The sequence below is a fragment of the Pipistrellus kuhlii genome, unplaced genomic scaffold, assembly GCF_014108245.1.
Source record: "Pipistrellus kuhlii isolate mPipKuh1 unplaced genomic scaffold, mPipKuh1.p scaffold_m20_p_17, whole genome shotgun sequence".
In the NCBI taxonomy this organism is placed as follows: Eukaryota; Metazoa; Chordata; class Mammalia; order Chiroptera; family Vespertilionidae; genus Pipistrellus; species Pipistrellus kuhlii.
This window is the reverse complement of record NW_023425482.1, coordinates 16,530,690-16,546,900: the sequence shown is the minus strand read 5'-3', so window position 1 is coordinate 16,546,900 and position 16,211 is coordinate 16,530,690. Positions and strand designations below refer to the sequence as shown.

Below are 16,211 nucleotides of genomic sequence, written 5' to 3'. Positions count from 1 at the left end.
GCCAGGCCCAGAGGCGGGGTCCTGATCCTGCTTCCTCACGGAAGGGGCTGGCTCCTGGGAAAGGGAGCCTCTCGTCGCCAGAGGCACGCAGGCGGGAGTGGGTGCCGGCGTCAGGGGTGTCCCGGGGGCTTCCGTTCTTGCCCCTGTGACCCCTCAGCCGCAGCTGTTCACCCGTCTGTACGGTGGGTCTGAGTAGGGCGACTTCCCACCCCCTCACCTGCCCTCAGAGGGGTCACAGGGGCAGTGAGCCTTCCCTGTTGGCTCTGGCATCTCCTTTGCTTTCTGGTCTGAGGAGCGGGGGCCTGGCTCCCCTGTTCCTTCGGGTGGTGAGAGCCAAGGCAGGGAGCTGGTGCTGGCACTCACACCTGCATCTGGGCATACCTGGGGCTCCTGGGGGGGAGAGGGGGACCTGGGCTGGCTCTTCGGCTGGCTAGTTCTGACCTCTCCCAGCTGAACAAAGGGCTCCCGACCACAGAGCACCTGCAGCTGCAGAAGGCCAGCATGGGCAGGGCCTTGGTGGGGGTGGGTAACTCCTGGGGAAGATCGCATGCCCCACGGGGGACTGGGACCAGACCCTGGGGACAGACGGGCAGGATTGTGGGATGCTGGGGACACGGGATGGACGGGACGCGGCCTGGCCTGGCCTGGCCTTCGCGGGCCAGCGCGCCCCCTGGTGGCCAAGGCCGGGAGTGCAGCGGTCCCGATGGGCCCTATCCCACGCCGCGCGCTTGCCTCGCCAGGGGCCACCCGGGACATCGGCTCGGCGCTCACGCGCATGTGCATGCGCCACCGCAGCATCGAGACCAAGCTGCGGCAGTTCACCAAGTGAGTGGGCGCCGCGGGCGGGCGGGCGGGCGCGCGGACGGGGGTGTCACTGCAGGAGGCGCCCCCGCTGGCCCTGACCCGCACACCCGTGTCCGCAGCGCCCTGCTGGAGAGCCTCATCAACCCGCTGCAGGAGCGCATCGAGGACTGGAAGAAGTCCGTCAACCAGCTGGACAAGGACCACGCGAAAGGTGAGGCTGTGGCTCCCCCGGTTCCCGCCCCCGCATTCCCACCCCCACGCTGCCTGCGGAGACCCCAGCACGGCTCTCCTCTCTCATCGCCTCCTGCAGAGTACAAACGGGCTCGGCACGAGATCAAGAAGAAGTCCTCAGACACGCTGAAGCTGCAGAAGAAAGCACGCAAAGGTAGAGCCCAGAGCCGCCCGCCCGTCCAGGCACAGCCCCCTGGGCCCCCACTCCACGGACCCCGCTGCCCTCAGGGGTGTCCCGGGGCATCATCCTGGCCACAGGGACCCTGTCCTGGGCACAAGACCCTGGACCTGTTGGGTGGGACAGAGGGAGCCTCCCTGCACCCAGACCAGGCCCCACCCTCCCCTCTCAGAAGGTGGCCGGAGGCTCCACCGGCCCAGGCTCTCGTACCCTCCGCCCCCCTCATCCCCACAGCCCCCCCGGAGTGGCTCTGTCCATCGGCTGTCTTTCACACATTCTCTCTTTCTCTGTCTCTCCTCTTCCTTCCACATCCTTCCTGTAGAGCTACTTGGTAAGTCAAATGTCCATCTCTCCAGCTGCTTCTCCCGTCCTTGTTGCATTTGTCTGTCTCCCCAGCTCTCAGGGCCATTGCAAAGAGCTTCCCCCAGCTGAGGAGGTCGGCCTAGCCAGGGAGGGGCCTGGGGCACAGTTCCCCGGGGGCCCCGAGACCAGGGATGACTCCGGGGCCACTGCTGGGTCAGTCTGCCAGGTCAAGAGGGGTTGGACCACCCTGGCGGGGTGGGGGGAGACAGGCCTTACCTGTCTTGCCCCCGCCCACCCACCACCCAGAATTCTTACCTGTCACCTCCCCACTTCCTGTCTCATTGCTCCTCTACTTCCTCTTCTCGCCTCTCTCTGCCTCTCGCTGCTTCTCGGTGTTGCCATTGCTGTTCTGTGCGTTGCTCCCTGAGCTGAGTGGGGCCACATGGAGACACCGCTCTCCCTGCTCCCAGAGCCCAGCTCCTGCTCTCCTGACCAGGCCTGGAGGACAGCTGAGCCCCATGTTCTCTCTACTGTGCCCACCCCATCCCCCTCCAGTGCCCTAGGAGGCGAGAGGGTGCCATCCAGCAGGCAGTGAGAGCCCTGGGGAGGGTGGAGATCTCCCCCAGGGCCTGGGTGGCTTTGCAGCTTTGGTGTCTTTCCTGTGTACGTGTCTATGTCTGTCCGTCGTCTTCGCCTGCTCTGGGGACCAGCCCCGGAGTCCCGACGGCCCTCCCCGGTCCCCGGCCCCCATGGCAGTGCCCAGCCCCCAGCCAGGGACACCACCGCGGGCCTGAGCCACAGACCAGCCAGCGGGCTGGGTCCCCAGCTTGGCCTCTCCTCCCCGCCCTCAGGGAAAGGCGACCTGCAGCCCCAGCTGGACAGCGCCCTGCAGGACGTCAACGACATGTACCTGCTGCTGGAGGAGACGGAGAAGCAGGCGGTGCGCAGGGCGCTGATCGAGGAGCGCGGCCGCTTCTGCACCTTCATCACGTTCCTGCAGCCCGTGGTGGTGGGTCCGGGCAGCGGGCACGGGGCGCCCGCACGGGGCCGGCCGGGTCCCCTCGGGCGCTGCCTTCACCACGTCCAAGAGTCAGGACTTGGGGGCTACTGGGCAGGCGCCCTTCTTTATTATTATTATTATTATTATTACTTTTTAATATATTTTATTGCCGAAACCGGTTTGGCTCAGTGGTAGAACGTCGGTCTGTGGACTGAAAGGTCCCGGGTTCGATTCCAGTCAAGGGCATGTACCTTGGTTGCGGGCACATCCACAGTAAGGGGTGTGCAAGAGGCAGCTGGTCGATGTTTCTCTCTCATCGACATTTCTAGCTCTCTATCCCTCTCTCCTCCTCTCTGTAAGAAATCAATAAAATACATTTAATATGTGTGTATACATATATATATATATATATATATATATATATATATGTATATATATTTATTGATCTTTTACGGAGAGGAAGGGGGAGGGATAGAGAGCTAGAAACATCCTCCTGCACAGCCCTACTGGGGATGTGCCCGCAACCAAGGTTCATGCCCTTGACTGGAATCAAACCTGGGACTCTTCAGTCCACAGGTTGACGCTCTATCCACTGAGCCAAACCGATTTTGCCAGGCGCCCTTCTTTTTTTTTTAAATATATTTTCATTGATACCAGAGAGGAAAGGAGAGGGAGAGCAAGAGAAACATCAGTGGTGAGAGAGAATCACTGATGGGCTGCTTCCTACACACCCCCTCCTGGGGATCGAGCCCGCAACCCAGGCATGTGCCCGACCGGGACTCTGACGGTGACCTCCGGGGCCGTGAGTTCTGGTTGGTGACTTGGTGTCAGCAGGCTGGGCCGGGCCCAGGGTTGACCCCTTGACCTTGGAGAAAGGCCGCTCTCGGTGGCCCCTCGCTGGGTGCGTCCAGCGCTAAACACTCCTCCCCAACGGCCTGTCTCAGCGCTTCATCACCTGTGTGTCCGGCACACGGTCACGCCGCCCCCGGCTGTGCAGGCCCGGCCTCCTGCAGCCCCAGCAGCTCTGGCTGTGGGCAAAGGGTGAGGGAGGAGGGGCCCGGGGAGGCCTGCTCCCCCGGTGGGCAGGCAGGGCAGCGGGCGGGGCCGGCGGCCCTCACTCGCTCCCTCCTCAGAACGGCGAGCTGACCATGCTGGGGGAGATCACCCACCTGCAGGGCATCATCGACGACCTGGTGGTGCTGACCGCAGAGCCCCACAAGCTGCCGCCCGCCAGCGAGCAGGTAGGGCCGGGCCTGGGCACCGGGGGAAGCACAGGAGGGGACGGCCTGCCCTTGGCTGGGGGCAGTCAAGGAGAAAGGGGGACAGCTGAGGACAGAGGACCGGACATGTCCTGACACCCACTGGGGGGCACCCAGGGGCGCCAGGTGAGGGGCGATGTACCCCAGGACCCAGCAGGGGCTCAGACTGAGTGCAGGTGGACAGAAGTCCCGGATTCATGGGGCTTGGCCCTGACCCTGACCTTGCCCGCCTCGCCCCCTCACCCTGCTCCCGCTGAGCCAGGGTCAGTCCTGGGGCAGCCTGGGCATTGCTCTCACTGGGCACTGCCACGCCCAGCACGACCCACGGCCGTCAGAGCATCACCCACCAAGACAGGAGCCGTCGGAGGCCCGAGGGGTCTAGAACATGCCTGAGGGGCTCCACGGAGCCGGGGTTCGAACCCCCTGGTGTCCTTTACAGTCCCTCTCCCCTGGCTCCCCTGTCAGCGTCAGTGCGTCCTCGGGGGCCCTGCTCCTGCCATGTCCCCGGCCCGGCCCTGTGTGTGCGGACTGAGCCTGGCCCGGGGCAGCGTCCTGCAGCCTCAGAGGGCAGGACCTCCCGGCACCGCCTGCTTCCTGCCCCGAGTACGGGCTGGGGAGGGGGGCTTCACACTCCGGGGTCTCCTGCCGGGGCCGGGGCCGGGGTCTCCGTTGAGAAGAGAGTAAGTAGGAGGGCCCTCGGGGGGACCCCAGGAAACGTAAGGCCCGTGACCCCATCCCTGTCGCCGTCCCCGTCCAGGTGATCAAAGACTTGAAGGGCTCGGACTACAGCTGGTCCTACCAGACCCCGCCCTCCTCGCCCAGCAGCTCCAGCTCCCGCAAGTCCAGCTTGTGCAGGTCAGTGGGGGGGTGCGGGGCGCAGGCACGGGGTGGCGCCTGGAGCTGCTCCAGGCCCGCGACTCGCCCGGTTCCCGTCACTGAGGGGTTCGCAGACAGGAGAGCACACCCCGCAGGGGCCGCGTGGGGCCGGGAGGGGCTGTGAGGAGCAGAACCCCCACCTGGGGCTGTGCCCCGGGCTTCCTGCATCTTCTCTGCTGACTCCGACACGCTGTGCCAGGTGTGGGGGGTGTCCCCATTCCACAGGAGGGGAAACTGAGGCCTGAGACCATTGACTCGGCCAGGCCCAGCGCAGACGGGGGTGGGGGGGTGGGGGGGGGGAGGTGATTGTAAGAATCTAAGGTGGGGGAGAGGCGTGGAGGCTTCTGGAGTGGGTGTGGAGGCCACCCCGCTGACAGGCTCCAGCTGGCCAGGTTCCCAAGAGACAATGTGTAAGAACCAAGGCTCCTTGGGCGGGAAGGCCGTGAGCACAGAGCACGCGACTCGTGCTGGGGGAGCCCCCTGGGCCGGGCACCCCTTCCCCAGCACCACCCCCGGCTGGGCACCGCTCCTGCCGGGAGAGGAGGGCCGGTCTCCTGGACCCGGTGTCGGCATCACGGGAGGGAGTGTTGGTTGCAGGGACACCCCTGACCAGAGACGGGGCCAGGGGAGGGGTGGGGGTGGGGACGGTCAGGGTCACACTCAGGAAGGGGGTGCAGCGGGGCACAGAGGATGTGAGCGGCAGGGCTGGCCCCCTCGGGGCGCAGGACGAGGCAGCGGTGGGTTTGAGGGAGGACGGTGTGGGAAGAATCGGACTTGTGTGCGGACGCCTGGTGACTCGGTTTCCCCATTAGCCTAAGGCCTCCTGCTCTGAGGGCAGCACAGGAGGCTGAGGGCCCACCTCCCCCCGGCGTGCCCGGACCCCAGGGGGTCTCTGGTGCCGCCCTCTGCCCAGGCCCACCCTGTCCCTCGGTCCCGGAACCCCGCTCCCCTGGTCCCTGGGCCTCAGGACCTTGTAGTCCGCATGTGTCAAACACAAGGCCCGCGGGCCAAATCCGTCCCGCCAGGCCTTGCAATGTGGCCCGCACCGCGCTGTCATCACTGCACTCCGCTGCGTTTCCATCACAGTGACAGTTTATGACTGTTCAGTAAACCATTTGGCCCTCGATTTAGGCTGGATTTTAGATTTTGGCCCCTTCTCTGATTGAGTTCGACACCCCTACTGTAGTCTAACCTTGTCTCTTCCTTCCTCTGCCCCTCACCTGTCTCCCACCCTCGTCTCTCACTTTCCCTCCCACACACACCGTGTCTCCCTGTCTGGCTGCTTTCCCTCCCCCAGCGCCCCCAGCGGCAGCGGCAGCGGCAGTGCCAAGGGCGGCGGAGCCCCGTGGCCTGGGGGCGCCCAGACGTACTCACCCAGTTCCACCTGTCGCTACCGCAGCCTGGCACAGCCAGCCTCCGCCACCGCCCGCCTCTCCAGCATCTCCTCCCACGACTCCGGCTTCGTCTCCCAGGACGCCGCCTACTCCAAGCCTCCCTCGCCCATGCCTTCCGACATCACCAGCCAGGTGAGGGGTCCGGCCCCTGCCGGCCGCAGGCTGCTCCGAGTGGGGCTGCCACACGGGGACGAACCAGGCTCACTGCCTCGGGCTCCCGGGGGGGGGGGGGGGGGGGGGGGCCTGGGGAAGGCCTTGGAGCAGCCACACGGCCAGCCCAGCGTGTCAGCAGGTGGCTCCTGGCCGCCTCCTCGCCTCCTCCCTCCGGCCCTGGGGGCAGGGCGGGCAGCGGGCCAGCTCGCTCCAAACCTGAGACCGGCCGGAGGGTCCTCGGGGCAGGCCCAGGTCCTCCGGGAGGTGGACAGCGAGGGTCCTGCCCCAGGGTGTCCCCGAGCACTGCCCCTCCCTGGGCCGCTGCTTCCTGTCCGCACAGACAAGCTCTCGTATCTTGAAGGCCCTCCTCACCCCCGACACAGCCCTCCTGCCATCCAGGTCTCCTTCACAGCACAGCTTCTCGACAGAACTGTCTACCCTGCCATCTGACCCTCATTTCCATTCACTCCCAACCCCAGAGAGGAGATAGCCATTTTAAAAAATATTTTATTGATCTGAGAGAGCGAAACAGATTTTTTTTAAAAAATACATTTTTTTTATTGATTTCAGAGAGGAAGGGAGAAAGAGAAATAGACACATCAACGATGAGAATCATCAATTGGGCGCCCCCTGCACTCCCCACATTGGGGATCAAGCCCACAAACCAGGCATGTGCCGTTGGTCGGAATCGAACCCAGGACCCTCCAGTCCGCAGGCTGATGCTCTGTCCACTGAGCCAAGCCAGCCAGGGCGAGAGGAACAGATTCGTTATCCCACTTATTCGGGCAGTCAGTGGTTGCTTCTTGTATGTGCCCTGACCGGGGATCGAACCCAAAACCTCGGGGTCCTGGGACGACGCTCTAACCCACATGTGTCAAACACAAGGCCCGCGGGCCAAATCCGTCCCGCCAGGCCTTGCAATGTGGCCCGCACCGCGCTGTCATCACTGCACTCCGCTGCGTTTCCATCACAATGACAGTTTATGACTGTTCAGTAAACCATTCGGCCCGCGATTTAGGCTGGATTTTAGATTTTGGCCCCTTCTCTGATTGAGTTCGACACCCCTACTCTAACCGATGAGCTCCCCGGCCAGGGCAGGGAAGCAGCGCTGTTTGTATAGCTCCTCGTCGGCAGAGTGAAGAAAGCCCATTCTGTTCCCGGTTTAAGTGTGGTCGGTTTTGTTTGGGGTTTTTTCATGACTAAGTGCTGAGTTTTCCTCCTTTTTCTTTTTAATCCTCGCTGAGCGTCTGCCCCTGCTTGTATTTTGTTCATTCGTTTTCGTTTTGAGTCGGGGCCTCCCACAGGGACGTCTGCTCCCACATTCTACTGAATCGGCTCTCACGGCCCCACGCTGCCCCTCCGCCCTCGGCTGCCCCCTCCACCCCCCACAGCACAGCTGCCCCTGCCTCCTCCACCCACCCCGGAGGTGTCACCTGCTTGCTTCCTCCTCACCAGCGGCCCCCGTCTCTCTCCTCTGCCGGGCCCTCTTCCCGGCCGCTGGCCTGGCGGCCCCAGGGCCCCCGCCCTGTGCTCTCTCTCCTCTCACGGCGAGGTGACCTCGTTCTGTCCCTCGGCTGCTGCGTGTGCGGCTCCAACCCCCGCTTCTCCCCGAACCCCCGGCTCGTACGTTCAGTGGCTGCCGGGGGCGGATGCCACACGGGCAGCTCAGCGTAGCAGGTGCCGCAGGGAGCTCTGGGCCCGCCTTGCCCAGCGGCCCTTCTCCGAAAGCCGGCACCCCCGGCCAGCCGCCCGGCCAGCCCCGCCGCCGCCCCCTCTCTGCTCCCCGGCCGCCAGCTGCAGGCCTGTCCCTCGTTCTCGGGGCGGGGGCGGGGGCGGGGTCAGAGCTGGAGGCGTGCGCTCCGGTGCTGTATGCTGCGGGTGCTCTCAGCCGGGAGCCCGGAGGGGCCCTCTGCATGTGCCGTGACCAGCTCTGTTCTCTCCTCCGCCCGCCCGCCCGCCCGCCCGCCCGCCTCTGCACGGCAGAAGTCCTCCAGCTCCGCGTCCTCCGAGGCCTCGGAGACCTGCCAGTCCGTTAGCGAGTGCAGCTCCCCCACCTCGGTCAGTGCTCCCCCCACCCCCACCCGCTACCGGGCGCGAGGAGGGCCCCGTCCACACAGCCCCTACACACACACACACACACACACACACACACAGCCCCTACACACACACACACACACACACACACACACGGCCCCTACACACACACACACACACACACACACACACGGCCCCTACACACACACACACACACACACACACACACGGCCCCTACACACACACACACACACACACACGGCCCCTACACACACACACACACACACACACACACACGGCCCCTACACACACACACACACACACACACACACACACGGCCCCTACACACACACACACACACACACACACAGCCCCTACACACACACACACACACACACACACACGGCCCCTACACACACACACACACACACACACACACAGCCCCTACACACACACACAGCCCCTACACACACACACACACACACACACACACGGCCCCGTCCACCCAGCCCCTACACACACACACACAGCCCCTACACACACACACACACACACACACACGGCCCCGTCCACCCAGCCCCTACACACACACACACACACACAGCCCCTACACACACACACACACACACACACACACGGCCCCGGTCCACACAGCCCCTACACACACACACACACACACAGCCCCTACACACACACACACACAGCCCCCACACACACACACACACACACACACAGCCCTACACACACACACACACACACACACACACACAGCCCACACACGCCTCTCCCTCCCGGCACCTGTCAGCCGGCCGCCGCCCCTGCTCCTGGCGGGCGGAGGGCTCACAGCACCCGCCACGCTGTGTCCGGATCGGGAGCCCGAGGCCCCACGTGGCCGGAAACCCTGGCCCTCAGCGGCAGCCGGGGCCCCTGACCCGCCTGCCCGCCCCGCAGGACTGGGCCAAGGCCGGCCCCCACGAGCAGCCCTCCACCCTGCAGCGGAGGAGGGACCGCGTGGAGCTCCTGAGGGACGCGGAGCCGGGCCCGGCCGGCGGGGGCAGCGTGGGCCCCGGGGCCGACGAGGCCCCCCGCCCCCGCATGTCCCCGGCCACCATCGCCGCCAAGGTAGGCGCAGCCCCCTCCCCGGGCGTCCCGGCCGGGCCCCCCTGCCCTCCCGCGGCGGCCCTGCCCCCGGGGGGCGCTCCCGGGGCCCCCGGGGAGCCAGGCTCAGCCGCCGTCTCCCGCCCAGCACGGCGAGGAGGTGTCCCCGGCGGCCAGCGACCTGGCCATGGTGCTGACGCGCGGCCTGAGCCTGGAGCACCAGAAGAGCAGCCGGGACTCGCTGCAGTACTCGAGCGGCTACAGCACACAGACCACCACGCCCTCCTGCTCGGAGGACACCATCCCCTCCCAAGGTAGGCCCCGGGGCTGGGGCGGGGGGCTCCCCGGCCGCCCGCCCCCCGGCCCCGGCCCACGGCCTCCCCTGCCCCCAGGCTCCGACTTCGACTGCTACTCGGTGAACGGGGACGCGGACGGCGAGGGCCCGCCCGAGTTCGACAGGTCGTCCACCATCCCCCGCAACAGCAACATCGCCCAGAACTACCGGCGGCTGCTGCAGACCAAGCGGCCGGCCTCCACGGCGGGGCTGCCCAGCGCGGGGCTGCCCGCCGCGGCCGCCGCCGGCTCCGGCGCGCCCCCCGGCGTGGCCACCATCCGCCGCACGCCCTCCACCAAGCCGGCCGTGCGCCGCGCCCTGTCCAGCGCCGGCCCCATCCCCATCCGGCCGCCCATCGTGCCCGTCAAGACGCCCACGGTGCCCGACGCGCCGGGCCACGCGGGGCCCACGCGGGCGGGCAGCGAGGAGTGCGTCTTCTACGGCGGCGACGAGGCCGGCTCGCCGCTGGCGCCGGACCTGGCCAGGGCCTCGCCGAAGCGGCTGAGCCTGCCCAACGCCGCCTGGGCCGCCGGCCCGGCCCCCGAGGACGAGGAGCAGCAGCAGCAGCAGCAGCAGCAGCTGGCCGCCAACCGGCACAGCCTGGTGGAGAAGCTGGGCGAGCTGGTGGCCGGCGCCCACGCGCTGGGCGAGGGCCAGTTCCCCTTCCCCACGGCCCGGGAGACGCCCGCCCCGCCCGGCGCCGCGGCTGCCGCGGGCGACGCCCCCGCCGAGGACATGCTGGTGGCCATCCGGCGCGGCGTGCGGCTCCGCAGGACCGTCACCAACGACCGGTCGGCGCCGCGGCTCTTGTGATGGCGCCGCCGCCCCCCCCCCCCCCCCCCCTCCGCCCGGCCAGGAGGGCAGAGCCGGGCGAGCGTCTTTTTCCTCTCAAGTCACCAGGCAGAGCCGCCTGGTGGAGGACTCACCACGGACACGGAAAGAGACTCCTTACAGACCTCTCACGGCGGCCGATTGGGAGCCTGTTTTATACTCTCCTTGCCCACTCTGTCCTCCTCTTCCTCCTCCTCCTCCTCTTCCCCCCCCCCCCCCAAGCCCCGCTTCCCCATCTCAGCGGCTCCCCTGCCTGCGGCCTGGGCGGGGCTGGCAGGGCCACAGCCTAGCTCACCGGCCGGCTGTGCCCCAGGGCCTTTCGGAACTGAGCCCTCCTCCTCCGCCCCCTCCCTGCCTCCATGAGGGAGGCTGCAGGGCCGGGCGCCCGGCCGGCTAAGGTAGCAGGTGTGACCGGAAAGGTGAGCAGAGTGGCCGGTGGTCTCGGGGGCAAGTGAGGTTGGGAGGCCAGCCCGCCATGGGGGCCGGGGGCCAAGGGCCTAGCCTCCGGGAGGAAATGCAGGGAGCCCACCCGGAGGGGCTGGGTGAGAGGGGGGGGGGGGGGGGGGGGGCCAGGGAAGCGAGTCGGAGGCTCTGGGCGAGGGGCCAGCCCCCGTCCTCGATGGGGCGCGTCAGGCCTCCCCGGGGTGGCGCTCGGCTCCCCGCTGCAGCCACCTTTGGGGGCGGGGGGCGGTTTTTGGAGTCTGATAAAGCGGAGCTGCCTGGACGAGGACTGTGTGTGGGGACAGGGTGGACGATACAGGGTGTGTCCGAGAGTGCCTGAGGGACAGGGCCCCACCGCGGTCTGGGGGGCCCGTGGCAGGAGGAGGAGGACCCATCGGCTCCCCCGAAGCCCAGTGACGGACGGGCGGCTGTTCTCTGCGGCCCGGAGCCGAAGCGAGGGCGTCCGGCCAGGCCGGGCTGAGGGGAGTCCGGGGACATGGCTTTGACTCTCTGTTGCCAGAGGAGACGCCAACCCAGGATGCGCCCCTCACCCTTCGTGCACCACGTCGTGCCAACGCTAAGGTAAAAGGAGGCGCACCTCCAGAGGAGGGGCCTTCTGGGTAGGTCAGCTTTACCTGGTCTGGACAGACGGACGGACGGACAGATGGGGCTGGTGGGAGTCTCCCGGCTGGAGGTCTTGATGGTTCTTGTGCTGGGGTCCAGGAGGGGCAGGGGGACCGAGGGCGCCTCCGAGCGGAGGGAGCCCCGGCCCCGGGGACGATGGAGAAGGTGCCTGTAAGTCGCTAGGTCAGCACAAGCTTGCTGAGCGCCCGGGGCGAGGGGGGCCTGAGGACCGGAGGGTGGGTGGCCAGTCTGGGCAGCGGCCCCGGAGCGGGTTACACCGCCCCTCCCGCAGTGCCAGGCTCGGCCTGGGAGGAGGATGCAGGATGTGCGATGGGAGCAGGGTGCGGAGCATTGTGGGGGGCGGCTGGGTCCTTGCCCCCCAGAGGAAGGACTTGCCTTCTGGGGAGGGGGGTGGCTGTGGCTTTGGAGGTTCAGGGAGGGTGTGCCCCCCACCTTGCTCGTCTCCCTCCCTTCCCAGCCACCCCGGGGGCTGTACACTGTACATAACTCCTCTCGTCCACGTAGCAGCCGCCCCCCGGGATCTGAGCCAGCCATCCCGCGTCAGACTCCGGTTGGGGACTTTTACGTCTTGTTTTTATTTTCCATTTTGTACAGAGGCATTCTTTTTCCAAGTCTTTGGACTGAAGTAACTTTTCTGGTGCTGTTGTTAACTTGTTCCTTCTTTTAATTTATTTCCCTACCCCCGGGCCTCCTCCGTCCCTCCCGCCTCCCACTCGGCCTCTCTCCCCTTCTCCGCCTCATCCCACCCGGACCATTTCCTTTCTTTCCTGTGGGTTTTGGTTTCGAATAAATTGTCCTCTCCACCCCGTCGCCCTCCTCCGGCCACCCTGCCCCCGATCTAATAGTCACGGCTACAGTAACGATGCACTGTGAAGACCCAGTATTAATAAAGTTGTACTGTAATGAGCACCTGCCTCTCTCTCGCCCGGCCTCCTCCTGCCTCCCCGCTGCTCCCCTGGATCCCGGGCCTTCCTACCTGGGTCCCGGGCCCAGGGCTGTGCCGGGACCTACACCTGCAGGATTCCGCTCCGTCCCTGCCGGGGGCCTTCCGGGCAGCCAGGGGGCGGAGGCCTAAGGCACTGCGGGGTCAGAGGTCAGCCCCCTGGGACGGGCTAAGAGGAAGTCAGGCCCTCAAATGCCCACCCTTCTAGCCCCCAGCCAGGCTCTGGGAGAGGGCCCCCCAGGCCCCGGCCCCCCAGCCCTTCCAGCCCCCCGTGGGCTGGAGCAGGAGGGGAGGGTGGAGAAGGGACTCGCAGGTTCACCCTCCCTGATGCAAAGCAAAACAAAAACAAAATAAAGTGGGTGTTTAATAGAAAAAAAAAAAAAGAAAATGAACGGGCAGAGAACCCACTGTGGCAAGATACGGCGTTTGGCCCTGGCCCTGCCCTCTCCCGGCCTGGCTGAGGCCTGCGTCCTCCACGCCCACCTGCCCACCGGGCTGGGCTCCTGGGCGGCGCCAGGAGGGGCCGTGAGCTGTCCGGTTCACCTCTAGGTGACCCCAGGCCCCCCCACTCCCCGAGAGGCCCTGGGAGGCACTGAGGGTAGGACCCCGCCGCCTCACAGGGTCCCCCCAAAGGAAAAAGGCCCTCCCTGGGGCTCTCCCACGGGGGGCGCCCCCCACCACCCAGCGACACCTCCGGCCCCGTCCGAGGAGCACCTCACCGGGCACCGGGCACCGGCAGGAGGCCTCTGCCCTCGGGGGCCGCAGTGAGCCTGTGGCCGTGGAGCCGAGGGCCAGGGTGGGCCCGGGAGCGGGGCTGCGGGCCGGAGCGCTCGCCTAGGCGGCCACACACTGCGCCAGGCGCTCTGGGCTGCGGGGCTGCGGGCCGGAGCGCTCGCCTAGGCGGCCACACACTGCGCCAGGCGCTCTGGGCTGCGGGGCTGCGGGCCGGAGCGCTCGCCTAGGCGGCCACACACTGCGCCAGGCGCTCTGGGCTGCGGGGCTGCGGGCCGGGCACTTTGCAGTCCCGCCAGTTTAGGATGGATGTTTCTTTACCTGCAGGGGGGGAGGGGGGAAACAAAACAAACCATAGGAGTGGTCAGCACTCACCTTGTCCCCAGTCCGAGCCCTATTTTTTAAATTTCTTTATTGATTACGGCATCACCTATTTGTCCTCAATCCCCCACCTCACCCCTCATGCCTTCCCCCCCTATTGTCCTTGACCACTGGTTAGGCTCATGTGTGTGCACATAAGTCCTTTGGTTGATCTCTCCCTTTCATCCCCACCCTCCCTCTGAGGTCCAACAGTCTGGCCCACGGCTCCTCATCTCTGGGTCTGTGCTTGTTCATCAGTCTGTGCTGTTCACCATTTCCCCTAGATGGGTGAGATCATGTCCTACTGGAAATATACTTATAGGAATCGAAAATGAGACAAGCAATCATGGTTCTGCTGAAAGGCAAATGAATCAGTCTGTAGTGAGCTGCTTTCTGGGCCAACAGTTCTTTGGAGACCCAATTTCAATGTCAGACAGTTCCTTGTGTGTGCCTGTCAGCCATGATATTTCAGTTCTGGATGGCGGGCAAGTGGTGGTACAGTCCGAGCCCTATTGATCCTGTTCCCGCACCCGGAGCCCATCTCAGCTTCCAGAAATGGCCTGTCACCCTGCGGAGCCCAGGGCACCCTCAGGAGGGTGCCAACTCCGCCCCCCCGCCCGGCCCGGCCCCCACCCACCCCCACCCCCACCCCCACCCCGGCTCCTTACAGCAGGCGCAGTACAGCAGCTCCATGACCCGGAAGCAGTTATCCAGCAGGGCTTTGGGCCGCACCAGCTTCCCGCTCAGCCTCCCGGCACTCAGGAGAGACAGTGCTTCCACCTGGGGGCTGGGCTTCACGACCTGGGGGGAGGGGGGGCCCCACACGGTGAGGCCCCGGCTGGAGGAGCGGCCACAGGCCAGCCCTGTTGTGGGGCTGCCACGGCTGGAGCCAAACCCAGCAGACAGACAAGCCTCCCCGTGACCAGGAGGCCCGGGAGCCGTTTCCCTCCCTCTTCCTCCAGCTGCCGCCCTTCCTGGGGAGGGGGTACCCCTCCACGTCCCCCACCCCAAGACAACACAGAGGCCTCTCTCCTCCCATCTCTGGAAAAATGACTACCCTGCCCAGAGGCACCAAACAGCCACCAAAGAAGTCCCTGGGGCCCTAGCCGGTTTGGCTCAGTGGACAGAGCATCAGCCTGTGGACTGAAGGGTCCCGGGTTTGATTCCGGTCAAGGGCAGGTTACCTTGGTTGCCCAGCCCTGGTTAGGGGCAGCAGGAGGCAGCCAATCGATGTCTCTCTCTCTCTCTCTCTCTCTCTCTCACACACACACACACACACATCAGTGTTTCTCTCTGTCTCTCCCTCTCCCTCCCATTCTCTCTAAAAACCAATGGAGCCCTAACCAGTTTGGCTCAGTGGGTAGAGCGTCAGCCTGTGGACTGAAAGGTCCTAGGTTCGATTCCAGTCAAGGGCATGTACCTTGGTTGCGGGCACATCCCCAGTAGGGGGCATGCAGGAGGCAGCTGATCGATGTTCCTCTCGTTGATGTTTCTAATCTCTATCCCTCTCCCTTCCTCTCTGTAAAAAATCAATAAAATATATCTTAAAAAATTAATTAATTTAAAAAGAAAAAAAAACAATGGAAAAAGGCCACTGGGGCTCCTGGCCTTTGTCAGAATTTGGAGAGCTGTCCAGTCGGCCGCAAAAGCAGCTTCGGGCCCCTCAGCCGGTATGGTCAGAAGCTCACAGTGGCTGCTGGGGGTTCTGGCTGGGAGCAGTGGGGGTCCCAGGAGAGCGAGGCATGGGGGTGTGGCAGCATGGGGGTGTGGAGGGGTCCCACATGCCTGTGGGGGACACACTCACCCAGTCACCTTACTCGTCAGGCTCCTGTGGGGACATACCTACTCAGAGGCCTCAGACCACCCTGAGCGGCAGTTACTAGGAGCCACCCTATTATTATTGTTGTTAAGTGAAGCCCATAGTTTACAGTCAGGCTCATGCTCCGTGTTGCACATTCTATGGGCTTTAACACACAGATGCTAATGTCACCTGCTCACTATCATACAGAAGCCTTTCATCGCCCTAAACACCTCCCGTGCTCCGCCGACCCATCCCTCCTCCCTCCCCGCAAAGGGAGCTCATTCTTAGTTGCAGAAACAAAGCCACAGGGTTCAACGACTTAGCCAAGACCGCAGAGCTCAGCAGAGCCCGGAGCAGGGTCTTAGGCACCCCTGCCCCTCCCCAACCCAGTCCAGCCCAGCCTCTGGTCATCGCTGGCTGTCTCCTCCTCTTTCCCATTTCTCCCTCACCCATCAGGACATGCTGGGACTCCCCACGTGCTCACATCCTCCCTCAACAGCCCTTGGCCACCATGCATACACACACACGCATACACACACATGCAGGCACACACATGCATACACTCACACATGGAGGCACATGCAGGTACACATACACATGCATGCCCAGCATGCAGGCACACTCACACATACAGGCAGACAGATACGCACACATGCATGCAGGCCACACAACATGCATGCATGCAGATACACATGACACACATGCAGGCACAAAACACGTATACACACATACATGCATACACTCACACATGGAGGCACATGCAGGTACACATACACATGCATGCCCAGCATGCA

General features: G+C 65.1%; 2 protein-coding genes across 10 annotated transcripts in view; one reads left to right on the top strand and one right to left on the bottom strand.

Moving 5' to 3' along the window:
* The window catches only part of MTSS2 (MTSS I-BAR domain containing 2), a 29,718-nt gene that overhangs the window by 5,607 nt on the left and 7,900 nt on the right, over positions 1-16,211 (top strand). The window contains exons 4-16 of one of the 3 annotated variants that reach the window (XM_045582693.1): positions 741-825; positions 924-1,015; positions 1,115-1,189; positions 1,536-1,544; positions 2,368-2,525; positions 3,650-3,757; positions 4,533-4,630; positions 5,949-6,177; positions 8,182-8,256; positions 9,184-9,354; positions 9,479-9,644; positions 9,723-10,210; positions 10,881-10,891. In XM_045582693.1, coding sequence (XP_045438649.1) covers positions 741-825; positions 924-1,015; positions 1,115-1,189; positions 1,536-1,544; positions 2,368-2,525; positions 3,650-3,757; positions 4,533-4,630; positions 5,949-6,177; positions 8,182-8,256; positions 9,184-9,354; positions 9,479-9,644; positions 9,723-10,210; positions 10,881-10,891 — 1,765 coding nt within the window. Of the gene's footprint in view, positions 1-740; positions 826-923; positions 1,016-1,114; positions 1,190-1,535; positions 1,545-2,367; positions 2,526-3,649; positions 3,758-4,532; positions 4,631-5,948; positions 6,178-8,181; positions 8,257-9,183; positions 9,355-9,478; positions 9,645-9,722; positions 10,604-10,880; positions 10,892-16,211 lie in introns of those variants that run through there. The other 2 variants (XM_036441063.2, XM_036441069.2) reach the window with 2 other exon arrangements.
* IL34 (interleukin 34) overlaps positions 12,159-16,211 on the bottom strand; it is a 76,730-nt gene continuing 72,677 nt past the window's right edge. For 6 of the 7 annotated variants that reach the window (XM_045582698.1, XM_036441071.2, XM_045582694.1 and 3 more), the window contains 2 exons: positions 14,285-14,417; positions 12,159-13,577 (listed from right to left, as the gene is read on the bottom strand). In XM_045582698.1, coding sequence (XP_045438654.1) covers positions 13,483-13,577; positions 14,285-14,417 — 228 coding nt within the window. In that variant the 3' untranslated portion in view covers positions 12,159-13,482. The remainder of the gene's footprint in view (positions 13,578-14,284; positions 14,418-16,211) is intronic. The other variant, XM_036441070.2, reaches the window with a different exon arrangement.